Below are 21,599 nucleotides of genomic sequence, written 5' to 3'. Positions count from 1 at the left end.
TAGTCGGCAGTTGTGTAGGTTTAGTCAGGTTAGCTTAGATTAGGTTATGTTAGGTTTTTAATTTGTGAAGTGTCCATAAAAATGTGACCTGAGCAATGAGCACACCTCAATAACCTGACAGCTGACCTAACCTCAATAGTCAATCGTCACACATATTTGCAGCCTACCCAAGACCTGCATAGCACCTAGCAGTAGCACCCAGTTATAGGTAGGTACTCACCCTAACTCAATCTTACCTGCTAACCTTCAACTTGCCTATAGTTAGCTCACCTTGCCAAGCTGCATCCAGGGAAACAGTCAACTGAGGAACTGGCTCATTGGGTGGCTGGTGTGAGTCTGTGCATTTAAAGTGTTTCTTCTCTGAAGCTGCTCTGCACTGCTGTATGTCATGTTAGATGCTCAGAAAATGTGGGAAATGATTACTAAGCTACTTTAGTGCTTTGTTAATGCTTGAGACATGAACAAGTACAGATCCAGCAGGGTACAGCTATGAGTTAGGTGCTAGGTGAGTATGTTATGTGAATGTGCTGTTCCCTGTTTGACCATGGTAAGTATACAAACAAGCAAAGGGTCACAGTTATATTCAATCTCCACATAAACATAGAACAAAAACGGCCATATAGCCTCACTCCGAACACACCACAAATAACTTATGCCTTTGCAGGCACAAAAATGCTTTGATTTACAGGACAGGTATACAATATAACCTCTGTCCTTGGGGATCTTGCTGCCAAGTTGAGGTACGATGACTGAACTTCAGGATTGATCAACATTTTCTTCTTAGCCACTGCTTATATACAACTGAAAGACCAAATGCTTGTTTGTAAACTGCCTTGAAAATTTAATGATCCACCTTCAATTCTGACATGAAGGCACAAATAAAATAGTTCCCTCTCCTTTTGGAATACACAAAGCAAAATATTCAATAACTTGAATAACTTCTCGTGGGTGGACAAGAGCAATTAGCATAGCTTCCCCTCAAGTTAAAGGAAATAGTTCACTTTTAACATGGGGTTTTGAACTGGAATAGCAGTTTCGTAGCTTGAGCTGAGACTAGCACAAATCAGGAGCTTTTACGGCTCAACGATCACCCTAGACGAAGATATTCCATTTCTCGTTCCGAAAAGAGTGCCTTGCAGAGGAATGTGTGCCTTGCACAGGAATGCAGCCACGTCATCGTCAGCCAATCAGCATGCTGCTTACAGCCAATGCAGCATGCGTAGGTTTGAACTACGCAATATGATTGGTCCACGCGTAATAAGCTTCCGCGTCAAACATTATTTTACATATAATATAGTTCGTCCTATATTAAAATATAGAAAATAATTGTTTTTACAAAAAGGTTTTATTTTATTTTCTGATCATTTTGAGCATAACAAATCATAAATCCATAGCAAAATACTAATTTCAGGAAAGTGAACTGTTTCCTTTAACTTCTGGCACTGATGAATGGGAGATAACACGGAACTTTGGCCGCCAGGTGTCACTGTAGGCGTTGCTGCTGATTCAATTTGCGCCGGTGCCGTTCGGAGCCGTGTCGTGCGGTGAAAGTGGGTGAAATGTTGAGGAAGTAGTGAGTCACATGTGTCATAATACCTAAATTTGGAAGAAAATGGCCCAGTGTTGTGTCTATGGCTGCTCGGAGAATGGTGGGCTTGTATTTTCTCGCGACAAGAGGCCGAGGAAGATAGGTATGGCTCAGGCTGCAACGGATTTCATCCCACCAAACACTTGATTGTGTGTCGGAAGCATTTCACCGACGATGATTTTTTGGAATATATTGCCTACGGTAAGTTTTTATGGTCATGCGCAGCTTTGTATCTAAGATATACCTACCCTATCATTCGCCACCCGGGGAACTGGGAAGTCACCTACCGGCTACCACCATAAGTATCAAACGAAAAATGGGTCTGCTTTTCATGGAATATTCATGTCCTAAATGCTACAGAGGCCAACAATCATTTAATCTTAGAATTATACAACTGCCTTTATTTGCACAAATTATTGCATGCCAATGCTTCGTAGACATCTCGCATCCACATCATAGGTGAGGTACGTATACTTCATGATCCATCAAAGTTTAAGGCAAGAAAACACACTTCACAGTGCCATAAACAATGACGTGCATTGTCAAGGGCCAGACAACAGCAGAAGAGGCTGAAGAAGGGGGTTATTCCATCTGTTTCTCAGGGCAAAGCACCAGCTTCAACTGCTTCAGCAATTCGTAGGCAGGCTAGGCGCAACGAAAAGGAACATGGCCAGCTGTTGGACAGCTTGGTCAGTGCAAACAACTACAGAGCTTAGATGCTGTCCTTTACCTGCAGATAAGATGAATAGGTTTGTGCCTTGTGACACTATTTATGTATAACTGTTTATCGTTATTGACATTTGAGCAATGGGCAGACGCTGTAGATCCAGACAGGATAGGAGATTCTCTGTTTTGTGATTTGGATGGCAGATGTAAGGGGATCACTTCTCTGTTTGTTTGTTTTTTGAAAGTTTTTTTTTATCCCACAACTCACAGACAAGTCACTAAAGTATACTTAACTGGGCAAATTGTATGTTCAATCTAAAGTGTTTTCACCTTTTGGCAGATGTTAATTGCTCAGAACCAACCAGTGTTAATAAAAGATGTGCATAAAGTTTCTGATGATGGTCTATCTCATGCCTTGTCAGGCTGTATTCAGTATGTATGAGGCAGTTAATACAAATTTTATTGTTTTCACAGGTACAAGAATGGGCTCAACAGGCAGAGGAAATGGAGAAGAGTGCTCCACCTCCACCTGAGGTTGCTGCTTATGAGGAGTGTGACACTGAAGGGGGTGTGCTGCACCACTGCGGGGCTATCTGATGGTGCTGTCAATATCAGCACCAGGCAGGGTTCAATGTCCAAGATCTGTTAGCCTGTCGTGATGTACGTGTCATAACACCAGCGTTCCTTAAAGGGACCCTCCCACCTTCAAAAAAGTTTATGAATTGGCATGAAAGTGATGTCGCTCGGTTCAGAAAGAGCGAAAACGAATATCTAACAAATTTCACTGAAAAATATTCACCGGTTTTCAAGATATTAGACTTTTACTTTTGTTTACTTTTTTGGGATCTCCGCTGTTTCTAGCGACTTTATTTTAGAAGTGCGGCGTTTGCGGCAGATGTTGCGCGCAAATAGCATATACCACCGCGTGCTACAAAACGTTTTAGTCAAACATTTAAAAATCGTTAGATATTTGCGCTGACGTCACACATTCAGAGGGGTATTCCTAAGCATTAGCCCCTCTGAATCAAAATGCTGCAATTTTGAAATTCAATATTTCCGATTTAAGGCATTTCTCGATGTTGTGAGTGCCGAAACCGGTAATTGTGAGCCAGGGACCCCATTTTGGTTATCTCAACTCAAATCTAATGTTAAGGTGGGAGGGTCCCTTTAAAGAAGTGAAGTCCCAGCTCTCTCCCGCCGAACGCACTCAGTCGCTCGCTATCACGAGGGATCATATCCATGTCGGGCGTATGACTGGTCTGATCAAGACTTACTCGTTTCTTAGGGGGCAAATCGATGCCGGTTACGTATCTGTTCTTTCAGACATATTCCGTTCTGTGTGTCTCGTCTGTAGCCTGCAGAAATCGCTCATGCAGGTGGCGGGGATGTGCGCGCTCTGGGACGTTAGCATTAGCAGACTGAGCTTCACCGTCTCATGTTTATTGTACATGCCTACATTTGTGAATGGTGCATTGGAGGGCTGCATGTGTATGCTGGTGCACAGTGCATTGCTTGAAAGCTGTATGTTATTTGGTAATCGGTGATATTGAATGCTTTTAAGTTTTGGAGCTTGCCTTGTCGAAGTGGTTTAGCTAGTATACTCTGCTATGTTTCGATGTCAGTTCAATACACCGCTGTTGACTATCATACACTGCTTCAAAAGCTATGTGTTGTTTTCGCCATCGCGCAGTGACGCTCATAAGTCATGAGTTCATTGGCATGAATAGAAACGAACGAGTACTGTCTGCAGCTGGTTACAGGATACGGGCATGGTTTAAAGGAACTCCTACAGGGTGTAACGAAATTATCCGCACATCTATTTTTCGCCATATCTGTTCGCATAGTTTCTTTTCTGACGTTAGAAGCGAGAATATAGGATGAATGCGTGCCTCTGGTTACGGCTCTCGCCTCGGCAGTGACCTGACCTTGCGATGTGACTCTTGCTCTCAGTAAGAGTCGAGTTACGGAAGGGTTCATTTGGTAGTTTTCTATCAAATGATTGAAAGCTTTGGGTTCATTTGATGGCATGGCGGCATGAGCCTGAAGCTGGTCTGCCAGCAGCTGGACATCAGCAGCAGCCAGTTGCATATCAGCCTGAGGCGCGATAATTGATGGGACTTGGGTGACCGCGGGCGACCCGGGCGGACGCAGCCCGGGCCGTGTTCCACGGAGCGCTGCTTTGATTTCATACTTGTCATACACTACCCCTATATCTCCAACACTATGGTAGTGTGCAACAAGTATGAAACCAAAAGCGCCAACAGCGTTGGCAGCGCTCTGTGATACCCGGCCCCGGCCCGTGACAGCAAATGGATCGGCAGTAACGCCCTTGCTGCCACCTGGTGGCCATTATTGAAAGCTTTGCTCTGTGCTCTCCCATTACACTGACGCTTATTCGCTTCATATTTTGTAACAAACGCGCAAAAACTGCAATATAACAGCACTATATGCTTCTTGACAAAATGCAAAAGTAGTAAAAATTTAGCCTTGATGGCATTCATTCTTGGTGAAAACGTAATTGAAAAATATTTTGTAGTAACTATTAAATTGCGACCGAAAACAGTGCACGGTTTGAAAAAGAATCATTCCAATGACGGTCCATTCTTGCGGTCCTGAAATCGCCACTATTTCCGGCCTCTCCAACGCAACTCGTTGTCCAGACGTAAATATGCGCCCCTCTACCAAAATCTTCCTATATGAGAAATATTTTCCAAATTGCTATGACTGGGTGGCATCTGCCCTATGTCAGGGCATATTTTAACACATTTTTACTGCGTCCCAAAGTTGAGCAGAGGGCACGTACTGCGACTAAGGGCACAGGGCAAGGAACAGAGTAGGGCACTGAGGAGGGCAGAAAGTAGGGCACGGCAGGTTACAGGGCATGGCACAGCACGGGCGTAGGAACGTCATGAAAAGTGGGTGGGCCACCCTGTCAAGGGGCCTCCTTTTCCAGGGGGCCTCCTATTTTCAGGGGCCTCCACTTTTGCCTCATCCTGCTGGCTGCTTTCAAGTATGACCTTTAAATCTAGCTTCTGAGATCAGGCACATGTACCCAGGGGCGTAACCGCTAAAGCGAACAGTGCGGAAAGTCCGCACCATTTTTAAAACTTCTTCCCCTCCGATTTTTTTTAGAATCTTTTTGCCGCGAACGGCGCATGACCCCTGAAAACCCTTACACAAATGTCTTCCTCGTTTCCCAGGTGCCCCCATTAGCTTCATAGGCGCCCTCTTTGGCATATAAGCGCCCTATGTGCCTATAGTCATCAGAGACATCCCTATATGTCCCACAGTCGCCCCGTTGTCGCATACAGGGTGATACAAAAAAAAAACGGTCATCACCAAATTTCGAATAACTTCGGAAGTCTTATTCAGATCATCACCAAACTTCGGCCACTTAAGGTCACACCTATGTAGCATACATCTACCAAGTTTCAAGTCTTCACTACGAATACTTTTAGTACAGTGTGTGTTTTACTGACGCTCCACAATGTGCTCCAGGTGAGAGCCACGGCGCTGCAGGGCGTAGGCACACTTGCATCCGGCGGGCAAAGTTGTCAATAACCCGATGGCTGTGCACTTTACAGAGTGCAATGGCCTCTGGACTCTGGAGACAGTGCTCAGGGTGTGTGCTACCCCTGAAACGTTATTCTTATCGGGTTATCGGCAACTTTGCCCGCCGGATGCAGGTGTGCTTACGCCCTGCAGCGCCGGGGCGCTCACCTGGAGCACATTGTGGAGCGTCCGTAAAACACACACTGTACTAAAAGTATTCGTAGTGAAGACTTGAAACTTGGTGGATGTCTGCTACATAGGTGTGACCTAAAGTGGCCGAAGTTTGGTGATGATCTGAATAAAACTTCCGAAGTTATTCGAATTTTGGTGATGACCGCTTTTTTGTGTCACCCTGTACAATGTGCGCTTATCATAGGCGTCTCTCTTTTATGGACACTTGAAGGCGCCTCTCTTTGCCATGCCGGCGCCCCTGTTTCTTATGAATGCACCCCCATGGCATTAATCAATTGCAATTTGCAGACCTCTATTGCATGTGGACGCCTATATATGTAGGCCTCAGAGGCGCCCCTCTTTCGCATTGAGGCGCCCCTATGGGCTTCATAGGCGCCCCTCTATTGCACGTAGGTGCCCTACTGTCTCAGAACCGCTCCCCTTTGGCATGCGGACGCCCATCTTTCGTACGGAGGAGCCGCTGTGGTTCTTAGAGACGGCATGGTGCTCCCAGACGCAGATGGGACTCTCGGAGTCGACAGTGTGGGACCTTCAGTCGCTGATGGGTGCCCGCCAGATGTGGACCCTCGGAGACGCCGGTATGGGGCCCTCAGAGATGCCGGTATGTGGCCCTTAGAGACACCGGTGTGGAACCCTCAGATACTTCAGTGTGAAGCCCTTACAATTGCTGGTGTGGAGCTGCGAATGCGCTGGCTTAAATCCCTCAGAGGCCGGTACATGGACATTAGAGCCCAGTGAGAGTTTGTGTGGTGCCTTCAGTGGCCTTGTGGAGCCGTTAGACATCAACATGGTGCTCTCAGGAGCCGGTGAGTCCTCAGAGTCACCGGTGTGGGGCCTTCAGAGCACCGAGATACTGGTGTGGGGCCCTCAGAGGTGTCGGTGTGGGTCCTTCAGATGTACATATAGAGCCTTGAGATGCACAGGTGTGGTGGCCCACAGAGGCGCCGGTGTGGGGCCCCCAGAGCCACCGATATAGGGCCCTAAGAGACACTAGTATGACCCTCAAAGGCGCCGCTGTGTGGCGCTCATAAACACTGGTGTGGAGCCATCACAGGCGGGTGGAGCCGTTAGAGGCCGGAAAGGGCCCTTAGATGCCTACAAGGAGCCTTCAGAAGCCGGCGTGGCGGCACCCTTATGGGGATAAGCGTGTCTACTTAAAAGCCCTTGAGGTGCTCTCATGAGCTCTGTGGGGCCCTACCTAGCCGAAATATGGCCACGGCCAGTTGCCGCCGCATGGCTCTTCAGACTATCATTCTCAGGGGCCTCATCTGCCTAGTTTGAATAGAAGGGCCTCTCAGACCATAAGTCTCATGGGCCTCCTCTGGCTAGTATAAATAGAAGGGCCTGTTAGACCATCAATCCTAGGGGCCTCTTCTGGTTAGTATAAATAGAAGAGCCTCTCAGACCATTAATCTCAGGGGGCCCCTGTGGACAGTATAAATAAAAGGGCCTCTCAGACCATCAGTCCCGGGGGCCTCCCTAGAAAAGTGTAAATGTGGATAGAGGGCCCCCTTAGATTCATTACGAGTGGACCTCTCTGACTATCAGTCTCAGGGGCTTCTTGTGGCCAGTATGCATATAAGAGCCTCTCAGACCATCGGTCTCAGGGGCCTCTTCTGACTAGTGTGGATAGAGGGCCCTCCCAGACCACCGGTTTCAGGGGCCTCCAGTGGCCAGTTATATGAACAGAAGGGCCTCACAGCCATCAGCCTCGGGGGCCTCTTCTGACTGGTGTAAATATGAGGGCCTCTCATACCATCAGTCTCAGGGGCCTCCTCTGCCTAGTGTGAATATAAGGGCTTCCCAGGCCATCAGTCTCAGGGGACTCTTCTGACTGGTGCCGGATTGAGGGACCTCCCAGACCGAAAGTTTTGGGGGTCTCCTGTGGCCAGTATGAATAGAAGGGCCTCTCAGTCCATCAGTATCATGGGCCTCTTCTGCCTGGTGTGATTATAAGGGCCTCTCAGGTCATCAGTCTCAGGGGCCTCCTCTGACTACAGTGTAGATGGATAGGCCTCCCAGACCATCAGTCTCAGGGGCCTCTTCCGACTATTGAGGATAGAGGGGCCTCCTCTGACTAGTGAGGGTAGGGGGCCTCGGCTAGACCGCCAGTGTCAGGGGCCTATTCTGACTAGTGTGGATGGAGGGGCCTCCCAGACCAGTGTGGATATTGGGGCCTCCTCAGATCCACTAGGGCCTCTCAGGCCATCAGTCTCAGGGGCTTCGACTGATAAGTATGAACAGAGGGCCTCCTTGGATCCATCACGGCCCCTTGGAGTCCGTGCGTGGGGATTCGTGGAACTTATTTTTACCGATTTTGTTTATTCTGGAAGGTGACGACGTCTTCTCAAATCGAGACGAGGGGCCTCGAGCAAAAAGTGGGTGGGCCAAAACACATGGTTGGCCCCCCCACCTCGAAAAGTGGGTGGGCACTTGCCCACCTGCCCCCCCCCCCCTATTCCTACGCCTATGTGGCACAGGACATTTTAATTTAGAGGGAAGGGTAGGTACTGGTCAGGGCACACAGCAGGGCACAGGTCAGGGAACCGGACACGGCACACAGCAGGGCACAGGTCAGGGAACCGGACAGGGCACAGGGCAGGGACGCAGTGGGTCAAATCAGCAGGGGCTACATCGCAAGGCGAGGGGGCTAGTGCCTTAAAATATGCCCTGCCCTATGTTGATGTCAGACGTCAGTGTAGGGCGTTGGGGCCCTAAGAAAATAGGTAAATAGGCCATGTTAGCTCTGTATAGGCTTCCGCCTCCCCGCGGCATTCATTTCACCCAATCGGCTCCTGCGATACGATACGTAGGTAGTGAAATGCGGTAGGTGAGTGGTGTTTACCTCAGGGCCGAACAAGACGGACGAGTGGCACCGATATGGGCTGGCTCATGGCTGGTAAGCTGTTCGAACGGTGCAAACAAGGCCCTAGCTACGAACGGACTCGGCTCACACGTCACTTTAATTAAAAGGCCTATGGAATATCTAGTTAGGTAACTTTTATCACATGCCATGGCGAAGATTGCTCAATGGTCGTTGCAAATTGCAATGAACTTGCCGAGATTCGAACCACAGACCCATGAAACTCTGCTATGCGTTTGTGTTGTATTTAAATACATATATTCCACAACATAACTTACTATTACGCTAGACCTAAACTATAAGGCACTTAACGACATTCATCACAGCAAGCACAGTTCATTCACTACCGCACACCCCGGTGGTGCGTGGACCGTGATTGATTTGTAATCGGCTTTTCAGACGTTTGTACAGCGCAAAGATTCGCGAGCATAACCCGTCCGTGCATTTTAGGCCGGCAATCTCGTTCGGCTTCTCCATTTATCCGCGGCACGCCTGAACGTTTAGAATTTGAATTCGTCGCCAGTCGCCACCACCTCCCAATTTGCTCATCGCAACAAAGCATGACGCGCAACAGCCAGAAACACAACAGCATAGGGCACAACGCCCAACAGTACAGACTACATCACACCATGTATCTATCTACAGTCTGTAAGACAGTTCGATACCTACTTAGCACTTCAAGTCGAGCAGAGAACACATAGCGAATCAGGCGCCGGCACCATGTCACTCTCCGTTCCGTCTGGCCGAAGACGGACGCTGCGCGGCTGGAAGACATGCGTCATATCCCCATCTTTCTACCCTGGCTAGTGTCTACCATCGCCGTCTCGCCGTCACTGCGGTCTCCCCAGGTCCGCTGCTTCGCCCGGTGACCCTGCCCCGTTCGACTCGGACGGCTCACCGGCCGTGGGCCTGGTCGCCGTGCAGGCAGGCGAAGCGGGCGCGACCCACCAACTGCGTGACGCTCGAGTTGAGCTCGCGCAGCTTCTGAACCGGCGCCGGCTCCTCGCGGGAGGCAGCAGCAGCGGCCGCCGCCGCCGCAGCAGCCTTCGCCGCCTGGACCTTCACATACGTCTGTGAAAGCGCGGGTGGAACGGTTCAGTTAGGGAGAAGCGGAGCATCAGAGAGCGACAAGCGTCAATGAAGCCCGGGGGCGGGAATTGAAGGACTATGTGGTTGCTATAAATTAGACACATTTGTTTATATGGCTTTTGTCGAAGCATTATACTTTCAAAATCAGTATTCGGGACACTTAAAGTTATTACATAATACATAGATCGGCGATTATAAAGAATAAAGAGTTGCACTATATGCTGTCGAGAACTATCGGAACAGCATGACCCAGCACAGACATGGCAGCGATCATTCACCTTCACGTAGAAGTTGGCGAAGAGTCCCAGCAGCACGAAGATGTAGAAGAAGGTGACGACGGAGATCCACTCGGGGTAGCCGCAGCGCAGGCCTGGCAGGCGGGTGAGCACGGCGATGCCGATCAGGCAACAGAACTGGACCTGCGGATCGGACACAGCCACAGTGTGCAAGTTAGTCAGCGGTTGGGGATGAGGTGTGCTAAGCCGAGGTAAAGAAAGATGTTGCGTGTGGTGTTTGGGAAGGGCACAGTCATTTTTGGGATGTTATTCGTGTAAACGGCGAAACGGCGAAACGAAACGGCAAGCTTGAAACAGGGGCGTAGGCAGGGGGGGGCCACTGGGCCATGGCCCCCCCCCTTGGGCGCCGAAGGCGCCCTTTGCGATTGGAGGGCGCCGAAGGCGCCCTCCAATCGCAAATGCAATTGTGATATAATCGAATCGAAAAACAATCGCGACTGGAGGGCGCCCTCCAATCGCGAATGTGTTTACAGGGAAAATACGGATGGAGGGCGCCCTCGGAGGACGCCCATTCCAAATACGCCCTCCAAATACGGTTGGAGGGCTCCCTCGGGCGCCCTCCAACCACATTTGTAGGCTGTAGCTCTCTAAGCGTAACGGTGGTCGCCTATGTAAGCCGCTGTCCCGTAAATAAGCGCCCTCTCACCCGAAGGCGCCCTCCTGTAGGTCGCCACCCTGCTACATATTGCCGCCCTTCTGCTGATCGGCGTCCTCATAATTATTGGCGCTCTCCTACCTATTGCCCCCTCATGTGAAATTTTCAAGGCCGCCTTTCTCCTTTTTGGCACCCTATTGTTCAGTGCCGCCCTCCTACCTATTGGTTCCCTAGTCCTTCCTGTTGAATGTTAATCGGGGCCCTTCTCTTATTGGCGCCCTCGTGTTGATCGCCGCCCTCCTAACCACTGGCAGTTGGCACCCTCCTGTTGATCACCGCCCTCCTATCCACTGGTACCTGCCTGTTGACCAGCGCCCTCCGCACAGACGCCCTCCTGTTCGTGTCATCCTCTTGAGCAAAGGCGCCCTCCTCACCATTGCCACCCCCATTTTAATCGTCACCCTTCCGCTCATTAACGACTTCCAGTTGATGACCGCCCTCCCACCTATTGGCGACCTCTTGTTGATCGCCACCCTCCTATTGGTGCTCTCCTGTTCCTCGCCACCCTCTTACCTGGTGGCGCCCTCCTGTTGATTGTTGATCGGGGCCCTCCTACCTATTGGTGCCCTCCTGTTGATCGCTGCCCTTCTATCCGTTGGCGCCCTCCTGCTGCTCGCCAACTTCCTACCTATCGGTGCCCTACTATCGAAACTCGGGATGTTGATCGGGGCTCTCCTACCTATTAGCGCCCTCCTGTGGATCGCAGCCCTTCTACCTATTGGCAACATCCGTTGATCGCTGCCCTCTTATCATTTATTTACTCCTTTGGCATGTTTTTCAACTTAGTCGTTCTATTGCACATAGTTGATGTCTTGCCTGTGAAAACTGCCACAAATGAACGTGCATTCAGCACAATGAATGAAGTACCTATACCTACCAAAACTATCTACGCTCTACGATGCATAAGACACGTCTTTGGTCTTAACGGATTGATCCTACTTTACGTGCATCATGGCATCTATGTATATGGATTACGATTAAGTATTGTCAATAGGTTCGGCCGCAACAGCAGGCATCTGAAGTTTCGGTGATTGAAACTGGTTATGTGGGTACACTGTATGCATCTGTGAGAAGGCTATGAAGGCTGGTCTGAGGTAATTTGGATGATGTTTACGCATCTCGCGCTCCGGTATCAATCCGATACGGTGATCTGGTGCGTAGATATGCCACCGCCAATAAACTTTTATACATCGACACCCATGAGCCAAGCTTTCTATACAGTTTGTGTGGCAGCGGCCCGACCAAACCTTAGGTATTTTTTACACCTTCAAATTTGGTAAAAGAGCGAGAGGAGCTTTGAACGGTGATCGTATAAAAGGCGTGCCTAAAAAGCGGAGGAAAAGGTTGTTTTCAAAAATTTCGCGCGCCTTCGGCGCAGCATTTCAAGAACACTTGACCTTTTGTGACCTGGAGTATAAAGAATACACACGATGCAAAATCAATGCAGCACGACCTATACGAGGTTACGCAAAAAAAAAACTGGTGGCATGGTAAAAAACGCCTCCCAACCCCCCCCCCCCCCCACCCCGCTGAGCGATTTTTTATCTCGCGACCGTATGGCGCCCTCCTTGGGTGAGGTGGCGCCCTCCAAACCCTTGGCCCCCCCCTTCGCGATTTTCTAAATACGCCGCTGGCTTGAAACGTTTTAACGTTTAAACGTTTAAAGTCTGCCACGGTAGTCTGTGGAAATGGGCGTTTCGTGTCTTTTGCATAATAGAGATTTTACTTCCAATTGATAAAAAGATGAGGTCTTTATGATCCTTTTCGACCTTTTCTGCTTTTTATTTTCGATTCTAAGACTATTGAGGAATTGCATGAACGGCGAGCGACAAGCCCATGAACATGACTAAAATTCCTAATTGTGGAGTGGCAATCCTTCCCGCAGTGCAATAAAAAATGTGTTACCTCATACTTCATAGGTATAAAGGATATTAGAAAAATAAAATAATGAAGCTTTAACCCAGTTAATTGCTCCTTTATCATTCTAAAGGTGAGGCGAAGCAAATTTGCCCACATGGCTGGTCGACAAGTTTAGTTATTCGAAATCGGTATGAACGTTTCTTCGCGATGTAACGTTCCAATGCTCCGGGAGGCCTAAACAGCTGGGAGCTTATATGGGTAGGTAAATATAGCTCGTTGGATGAAGTTATTTTTGGTTTACTTCCGTGTCAACTGTCATGTCACCCACACTTGGTCATTGATCATGTGACTAAAATAATACATTAATTTACAAGCGTCGTTTCGCGGAAAGTGGTTCCGGTCCCACACCGTAGGTATATCTCACCATTTGGAGGATGGTGAGGTAGCGCTTCCACCAGAGGTGCTTGCGGACCTCGGGTCCCATCGTGGAGAGCTGGTAGTAGGCGTACATCAGCGTGTGGACCAGCGAGTTGATGACGCCGCCGGTGTAGCCTGGGGTTATGAGTGATGGACGGTGGCGGGCAGTTAGGAGAAATTTAGAGCAGAACGAAGAAAGGCAAAGAAAGCATGTCAAGCTAGTGAACTGTGTACATATAGTAGAATTGATTATCAGCTTCGCACTGGTATATTCTCAGCACTTACGCGCCATTTCATCATCGCTCCGCCCACTGACCTCACCCATCGACCCTGACCCTACCTGCCCTAACCTTATTTATCGACCCCTGACCCCGTCCACTGACCGACGCCGCCGGGGGCGAACATGACGCAGAGCCACCAGCTGTAGAAGATGGAGCCGTGGTGGAACACGTGAAGGAAGGACACTCGCCGTTTGTCGCCCTTCAGCAGCATGAAGGCCGTGTCGCACATATCCACTATCTTGGACGCCATGAACAGCCACGAGACCTTGGTCAGCTGCACAGACGGGTCACAGAGGTCAGATGGAGGACGAATGGGGCGCAGGCCTTACCGAGAAGTAGAGGACATTGTGTTAGCTATTCCGTATTCAGCATGTAACGGGACGATGCTAAGCAGCTAAGGGTATGATATTTACAAACAGACTTGGCCATAGAGAATTGCACGATACAACAGATAATTTAGCATGACAAGAATAACAACAATGTTACAGGGCTTAGTCTTAGTGACACGAAAGACACGGCATATGATATAGTATCCCACTAGAGTAGCAACGCCACAACTATTATCTCTTTGAGAAGACCCGGGATTGTGGGCGTTCAGCAATTATTGGACCGTTTACTTACCCGCAGTGAGTACGGGTTATCGGATACGTCCACCCGAGCGCACACGGGGCTCACTTGCAGACCGGTGGCTGCGACCACAAACTGAAAACGAAACGCATCAGGGTCAGCCGGAAACACCGGATGGTAATTAAATAAACTAAGCTATCGAACAGATACGGCAGCATTCTCGGTGTCGGCTTTCGAACCTATCATTATTTTGGCACAGCAAAGAAGATCTTAGGTAAATATGCATCGCATACGAGTATACTCGTAACAATATGTCCGAGTACGTTCTCTGATGACAAATCTAATCGAGCTGTCGTATGTGTATCGCGCAAAAGGTTGTCTTACCTCATAGGTCATGTAGGCGCAAAGCAGCACCTGGGTGACGTTGTACACCACCATGGGGTACAGCACGTTGACCGGGGTGCGGTTCTTGAGCAGGCGCTGACCGAACATCACCATCAGCGAGTACACGGTGAGGATGGCGGCAGTCTGCGCGCCGCCCCACGGCCCCATCAGTGGCCACGAGCGCACGCGAGGATCTGCCGGCCACGTCAGGTCAGGTCAGGCCAGCGAGTGACGGGACATGGAGGGCAAAAAGACGACGTTGGAAGTTTTGGCGCAGGTAGTTGCAGTACCCTAAACGCCTGCGATGGAATGGATGACCAGTGTTTCCATGTTTATATTTTGAGGAGAAGATGGCAAGTGATTTTGGCAATGCCGTTCGTCAAGTCGAGATCCTCGGACAATTGTCATCACTTGTATTCGCGGTCGCCAGCTCCCTTCTCCCTTGTCATCTCCTGCTCCCAGCCGCCGCGCGCACTCACCTCTCCGCCACATGAAGGCAGTGTAGTAGTCCGACAGCGTCTCCATCATGGTGACTAGGGAGGTGTCGCAGCCGCCGCCGGCGCTCGTCGGAGAGGAACTGACCGTCGCCGCCGTCCTGAAACACAGGTCACCTGCGTGTCTGTCACCGTGTTCCCGCCTCGAGCCGTCGCCGTCAACCGGACCTGGAAATACCGTGTCCGAGGCGCGCGCTCCCCGTGGAACGGTGGGATGAGATCACGGACAGGACACGGGATGAGTCGGGGAATTGGACGGACGCTCCCCTGCGAGCACCGGACAGGCCTGGGAATATTGGCGGCCAAACGAGTGTATTTGAATTACAAACGGGAAACGGGAAGCATTAGCGTAGCTCGAGCAAGGCGGCACGATAAAAGTGGTAAAGAATGACATGTAAGTACACAGACAGAGAAGCGTGAGGCTCAGCTTTGCAAACGAAAGCAACGCGAAGGTGTCAAGGTGATGATTCTAAAAGCATTATGTGATACAGCGGAATGCGTTCTGCACCGCTATGAGGTGTCTGACGTCTGTTGTCTAGGCCGTAGTTTTTTTAGAATAGCCGTTGGCAAGACGATTTACTTCGGAAATTTGCCGGATTTTTTTTAACAGCAGATTCAACTTCAGGTCAGCCCCAGTAACACGTTTTAGGCCACGTCATCTCGAGACGAATTATATAAACGGGGTAGGTGTGTATCCGGGCAGAGTGTAAGCGTAATTTAACATACCTAACACTTAGGTATGCACAATCTATAGTCATTTTTCGGTCATTTTGTGCTCAGGATAGGTACAACACATAATAAATTTCAAGTAGATACTAGAAGAAGAAATTGAAACGTAGAGCTGCGAGTTGAGACGTTTAAAAGATACGTGTAAACATGACAACTGAGATCGCTCTCACCTATTGCGACACTAGTATGTACGCACCTATACAAGTTGGCATCATACATCGCCAATGACGGCGACGTTGATTACCGGCTGGAAGTATTTCTCCGTCGCATATTATTATAACCGCGAGTAGGTAGAGCAAATCTGCACGGCGAGCCGATAGGCGAGACGTTTAAAAATATTTTCTTCCTACGAGCGGTTTAATAACTTTATCTCGTACCGCGGATATCTTTCGGATGCTTTAAGGTAAAAAATGCATCTTATATAAAAAATACGACATCTTTCAGCAGAGCCAGAGACAAAGAGAAGCAGAGACAGCTAAAGCTTTGAGTCTCAGACACTTTAAGATCTGAAATTGACAGGTTCATTAAAGATCAAGTGCCAAAAACAATTAAACAGAAACGGAAAGTGATGTTTCATTGCATTTCACTGCGCATACTGGTGAAAATAACTTAAGACGGTCAAATGGCAGAGATGTCTTATAGACATTTAACAATTTGTTAATCGTCACTAGACGTTTAACAAATCAGTTACACGATATCTGAGAATTTTCTCTCTTTGCACGTGAAGCGATTATAAACACTGTCTACGGTGCGGAATAATGTCAACGAAACGTTAGCAAGACATCAACTAAACGTTTAATAAATTGTTCAACGTCTACTAAGGTGTGATACGCTATGCGTAATGAATTAGGTCTAGGCATGTATTTTAATTTTTAACGACTTCTAGTTATACGTTTAACAAATTTTCAACGACTAATAATAGTTTAAGCCAATTTGTTAAGCGCCTTATACAAGCGCTAGTAACCGGTCTTCTTACGGTGTCCGTTTTACATTAGATTATTCGTTATTTGATATTTTTCTGTCATTGAACGCATTTAGTTAGGTCAAAAACACAAATAGACACAAAGCTTTCAGTGTGGGATTATTTCAAACAAACTCAGAGGGAAGACCCGCATGCATGGATAGGCGTGAATTGTGTACCTATAAAGAGACGGTTATGTAGAAAAACACGGATGACGAATAGTGCATAGACATGTTTCGATTATCAAAAGCTTATAATCGAGACGCGTCCATGCACTATTTGCTCCGTGTTTTTCTACTTGCCTCTATCAATATGCAAGACGGTTATGTGTTGATATCAGATATGGTTAACTTCTATTGGTTTTTAACAGTTTTAAACGTTTAAAAGGCGATAATATTTTGTTAGAAGCATAGTAGTTGTTTCGTATATCTAAATTTAAAACCGAGGTCTTTACATCTAACGTTGTTTATCCCGCACCGAAGACAGTGTTAACAATTGCCTCACGCACAAAGAGAGAAAATTATCAGATGTCTTGTAAGACGTTTAACAAACTGTCTCTTTGTCTCTGGATCTGACAAAATATGTTGTATTTTCATATAAAATGTATTATTTACCTATAAGCGCCCGAAAGATATCAGCGGTACGGGATAAAATCATTAAACATCCCTAGCGTCTCGCCTATCGGCTCGCCGTTTAAAAGATTTGTTCCACCTACTCACGGTTTAATAATTTTATCCCGTACCACTGATATCTTTAATGCGCTTAAAAGTAATAAAAAAAAATACATCATATATAAAAATACTGAATATTTCAGCAGAGCCAGAGACAAAGAGAAGCAGACACAGATTGTTAATCGTCACGACGTTTAACAAATCATTTAAACGACATCTGCTAATTTTCTATCTTTGCACGTGAAGCAATTGTAAACACTGTCTGCGGTGCGGGATAATATATGTTAAACCGCGAGTAGGCAGAACAAATCTTTTAAACGTCGAGTCGATAGGCGAGACGTTTAAAAGATTTTTCTACCTACAAGCGGTTTAATAATTTATCCCGTACCGCCGATACGTTTCGGGCGCTTAAAGGTAAAAATACATTTAACATAAAAAATACGACATATTTCAGACTAGACAAAATGTCTACTAGATGTTTAACAGTTTGTTAATCGTCTAGACGTTTAACAAATCATTTAAACGACATCTGATAATTTTCTATCTTTGCACGTGAAGCCAGTGTAAACACTGTTTACGAGCAGGATAACATTTGCTTAACTTTTATAAGCTTTTTCGTTATTTAGATTTTATTGAGAAAAAAATTATACCAATTCTATGAAAGGGATTTTGACGTTTACAAATTATTCCAACTTTCCGCTGAATTTTAAAGCTAATTCATTTAAGCTCATCCAATGTTATTTCCTTTTATCAAAAGTTTTACATTTAAGCTCTTTTTGGCACACACAGACTCTACAGCCTTACCTATATATGATGTTGGGCTAGGACATATTGCGCTGGCATGTGTAAGCATGAAGAAGGCCATTAAAAAGTAGCATTTAATGACTCTGCATGATTTTCAGATGCATATGGCAACATTTGACCGACGCCCTATTAACTACCGGGACATTGAATAAGGTAACATTTGTCCGGGGCCCATATGAGCTATCGGAGGATTTTTACCTCACAACTTTATATTATTCAAATAGTGTCGCACTCTGAGATGGCTGGGCTCCGACATTGCAATAAACGCACCTTGTAAACGTGCTGAAATGAAATTGAGTTCAGTAACCTCAGTGGCAGCTATGATGTCACCATTCGGGTTTACGAAGACAGGTTTGAGGCGGTTTCACTTTTGCGCAACATGTTATAGGCAGGCAATGCGGAACACTGTTTCCGGAAGACGGCGAGGTCACGTGGGTGCAAATGATGGAAATGTTTTATGCATGATCTGCTCGTGTTCTGCGCAATATATGAGTATTATTTCCCATTTATCGAACACCAAAGGTAGCATCTTGCTATCATTTTCGATGTGTGAAATAATGCAAGGAGCTGTTAAAAATTTTAAACGTAAAATACCGACAAAGTTTACCTACAAACCAACTAACTTAAAGAACATCCTAATTCCTATACACCAATTTTGGATTGTCTTTGAGAGTAATGAATTACATCCAATATGCATGCTTAAAGCCATCGAATATAATCGGGAGGATTATGAGAAGCATGTAAAAGAACGCTAAATAGTATTTACCGCGCATGAGATAACCTAATATCTAGGAGTAGTTAGGCACGTCAAAACGGACAAGGGCTGCCAGCTCTTTCTTTCTGCGTATCATTTGCCTTTCAGTGTTGTGCTCGTATATGAAGGTTAGTTTAGTTTTTGTCTTATGTTAAGGCTGGTAAAAAAGCAAATTGCGTCCCCGACCAAAAAATGAGAGCGAAAAATGACCCCGACCTTTTTACGATTCATGTATGCAGGCTGCATGCAACTACGATGCGCGTTTCCTTAGGTTTCATTTCTATATTATTTTTTTACGAGCAGTCATATGTACTATAAATTGCTTATCAGACTCGCGCTTCGAAATTTCCAGTTTGTTAATTAAATGTCACGGCATCACTCGGTCAGCGGGTAGCGTAACAGACGAAGAACCCGGAAAGGGTAGGGGGCGCTACGATCGTCGAACAGATGCAATAGGTGTCGCTATTGTATCGGTAGCTCACAACGACGACGGCTAGAAACTATCGACCCCGCATGAATTTACCATGAACCCGGTTCCGAATCTAGTCGTTTGTCTAGTCGTATAGCTGGCTACAACTGGTCGTCAATCAACCCCGCTTGAAATAGCACAACCGATAGCGGGGTCGGTGTCTAAGCGTCTGTTAGTATGTGTTTGATCATCTAGTTTGATTTAGTTTTCGTTAGCAACTGTCGACGGTAGTTTTGCTGTTAACGGAAGTGAGTTGTGGCTACTAATTGTTCATAACCATGTTGTAGGTATGTATTAGGTATAGGGGCTTTTTATGTCCTTGTTAAAGGGGATATACGTTGTGGATTCAATGATATCTTTTACTTGCGTTTAGTTTCTGCTTTATTCGAAAGTTATTTATTACAAATAGTAAGAAAATTAACCTCACTCTCATTCTATCTAAAAGTAAATTCCGGATTCGAAATAAAACAAACTTTTTGACTTTTGAGAAGCTTTCGGCATTGCGCCATCATCAGCTCTCCATCCAGCTCTCTCCATCCGGAATTTACTTTTAGATAGAATGAGAGTGAGGTTAATTTTCTTACTATTTGTTACAATGTCTCTCAAGTTAGCGTTGAAACATATTCAAGTTATTTATTACTGTAAAAGTTTACTAAATGTGGTAATTTTGACCCCGGGTACTTGAACTTTTACTGGTACTGTGTCCCCGACGACGTCAATAGGACATAACACTTTACCAGCCCTGAGTCAGTATTATGTTCGTAAAGATATAGCTTTCTTGTCATCACATGCCGTTTTCTATGCCTATATTTATAGTTAAACTTATTAGAACTCCTTTTCACCTAAACCAGACAAGAAAATATGCAGAGCTATCGTTGCCTTGCACTAATTATGATAATAAATAAATAGCTTTAATAAGTATGGGGCTTCCGTTGATCGTTTCTGAAACGCTAATTCCTAACTATTCCCAAAACGTGCACATTTCATATTTTCTATCATCTCCGCTTTTCACCCCGTAGCTGGAGTCTCCAAACTCCACAACACGGGTTCGTTGCATAAGACATGCACGAGTGTCGAGTACGTATGTAGTTACGTGCTTATATAGTATGTTTTGATAACCACGAATTCGTTGTAACTGGAAGTCCCCCCCCCCCGTCCATGACCTTGTCCTTATGATTATTTCTATAAAAGGTTTGAACTTTTACGTGGTATAATAGTCCAATACGTTTTATCAAAAACGTAAATAAGCGAGTCTCAGACTAGCGGGCAATCCATCAAACGGCTGTCACATCGAATCAAATGGGAGCATATTCAGCAACAGTAATATGATCTTTGCTGTTGTGCATGCTGGCCATTGCGTCAATTAACATTTAGGTTGGTAATTGATATGCTAATCTTTGACGATGACATCTATGAGATGAGATTCCTTATGAAAATTTAATGCTTGCTAGTAAGTCGTCTCTTGTCCAGGCTACGTCACAACTGCGGCCGGCTGTCGGCGCACCTACCGCGTTTCGCAGGCTGGTCTCTCCGGACTTCCTTCCGCGTCCGGTCGATTGAGGAGCACAGCTCAGCTGCTGGCTGGACAAAGTTGTGATTGCCGCCTTACGGCAGCCGGGAGACCTCAGCGGACTGGCTAGGGAAGTGAAGGCGCTCCTGGGCTGGCCGAACCTTGACGTGGCAGTGTCACACCTCACTACAGTGCTGAGTTCGAGGCGTGGTTCGAGGCGTGGGCGGACCTATCCACCGGAGCGGAGCCGTGTGATGATCCTGAGGGCGGCTCGTCTCCGGCGTCTGTCGCACCCCTCCGACGTCGCCTCTGACGCTGAACTGAGTGACCCGCCGGGGCCGGAGTTGACCCGGCGGCGAAACCCGACCGCGTCCGGCCGAACCCGTCCCTGGCGCCACACCCGACCAGAAAAACGGGCTGCCCGCAGAGAAACTGAACGAACCCCCCCCCCCCCCCAGTCGTCCCGTTCATACACACCTCGCTTCCCTCCCCCGCTCGGCTGGGCTCACGTGATCGGTCACGTGTCCACCGGTTGACAGAGGCGGTCACCGGTTATATTCCAAGCTGGAGGGGACAGCGGGCCGGTGCGACTGAACGGTTCTTCTGTCCAGCGCGTGCAAGACTTCGCAGTCGATAGATAACACATTGCATATGCGCTATCTACCGATTTTATGACGTAACAACTAACACTCAATGAAGCTGCCGGACCTGCTCGACAGAGGGTCAGCTAATGCTTCTCATGGTCCGTCTCTATACCCTACCCGCCCCAGTAACTAAGCGACTGCCTTGACTGGAGG

General features: G+C 47.3%; 1 protein-coding gene and 1 long non-coding RNA gene across 3 annotated transcripts; one reads left to right on the top strand and one right to left on the bottom strand.

Moving 5' to 3' along the window:
- The first annotated feature begins 1,497 nt into the window (after positions 1 to 1,497).
- Positions 1,498 to 2,777, top strand: LOC122378295. The gene is made up of 2 exons (XR_006255997.1): positions 1,498 to 1,789; positions 2,729 to 2,777. It is a non-coding gene; the product is annotated as an uncharacterized LOC122378295 (long non-coding RNA).
- A 6,308-nt stretch (positions 2,778 to 9,085) lies between these two features.
- On the bottom strand, positions 9,086 to 21,262 carry LOC122378294 (elongation of very long chain fatty acids protein 1-like). 2 transcript variants are annotated; one of them, XM_043359180.1, is made up of 8 exons: positions 20,801 to 21,262; positions 14,890 to 15,005; positions 14,411 to 14,604; positions 14,081 to 14,161; positions 13,562 to 13,733; positions 13,186 to 13,313; positions 10,229 to 10,369; positions 9,086 to 9,932 (listed from the first exon to the last, which is right to left on the bottom strand). In XM_043359180.1, the coding sequence occupies exons 2-8, from the start codon at positions 14,936 to 14,938 to the stop codon at positions 9,756 to 9,758; spliced, it is 942 nt and encodes a 313-aa protein (XP_043215115.1). In that variant the 5' UTR covers positions 14,939 to 15,005; positions 20,801 to 21,262; the 3' UTR covers positions 9,086 to 9,755. The 2 variants fall into 2 exon arrangements, with proteins under 2 accessions (XP_043215115.1, XP_043215114.1); XM_043359179.1 differs by lacking the exon at positions 20,801 to 21,262 and adding an exon at positions 15,830 to 16,443.
- Between the last annotated feature and the right edge of the window lie 337 nt (positions 21,263 to 21,599).

The sequence above is a fragment of the Amphibalanus amphitrite genome, unplaced genomic scaffold (genome assembly GCF_019059575.1).
Source record: "Amphibalanus amphitrite isolate SeventyFive unplaced genomic scaffold, NRLGWU_Aamphi_draft 000057F_arrow, whole genome shotgun sequence".
Taxonomy (NCBI): Eukaryota; Metazoa; Arthropoda; class Thecostraca; order Balanomorpha; family Balanidae; genus Amphibalanus; species Amphibalanus amphitrite.
Note: the sequence above shows the minus strand (reverse complement) of the source record. Positions and strands in the feature narration are given on the sequence as shown.

Coding starts and splice junctions, on each gene's coding strand:
- LOC122378294 (XM_043359179.1), bottom strand. CDS start 15,852: ATGTATGATGCCAACTTGTATAG. Junction 14,162..14,410: donor GCGCCTACATGACCTATGAG/GTAAGACAACCT, acceptor TTTCGTTTTCAG/TTTGTGGTCGCAGCCACCGG. Junction 13,734..14,080: donor ATAACCCGTACTCACTGCGG/GTAAGTAAACGG, acceptor CCGTCTGTGCAG/CTGACCAAGGTCTCGTGGCT.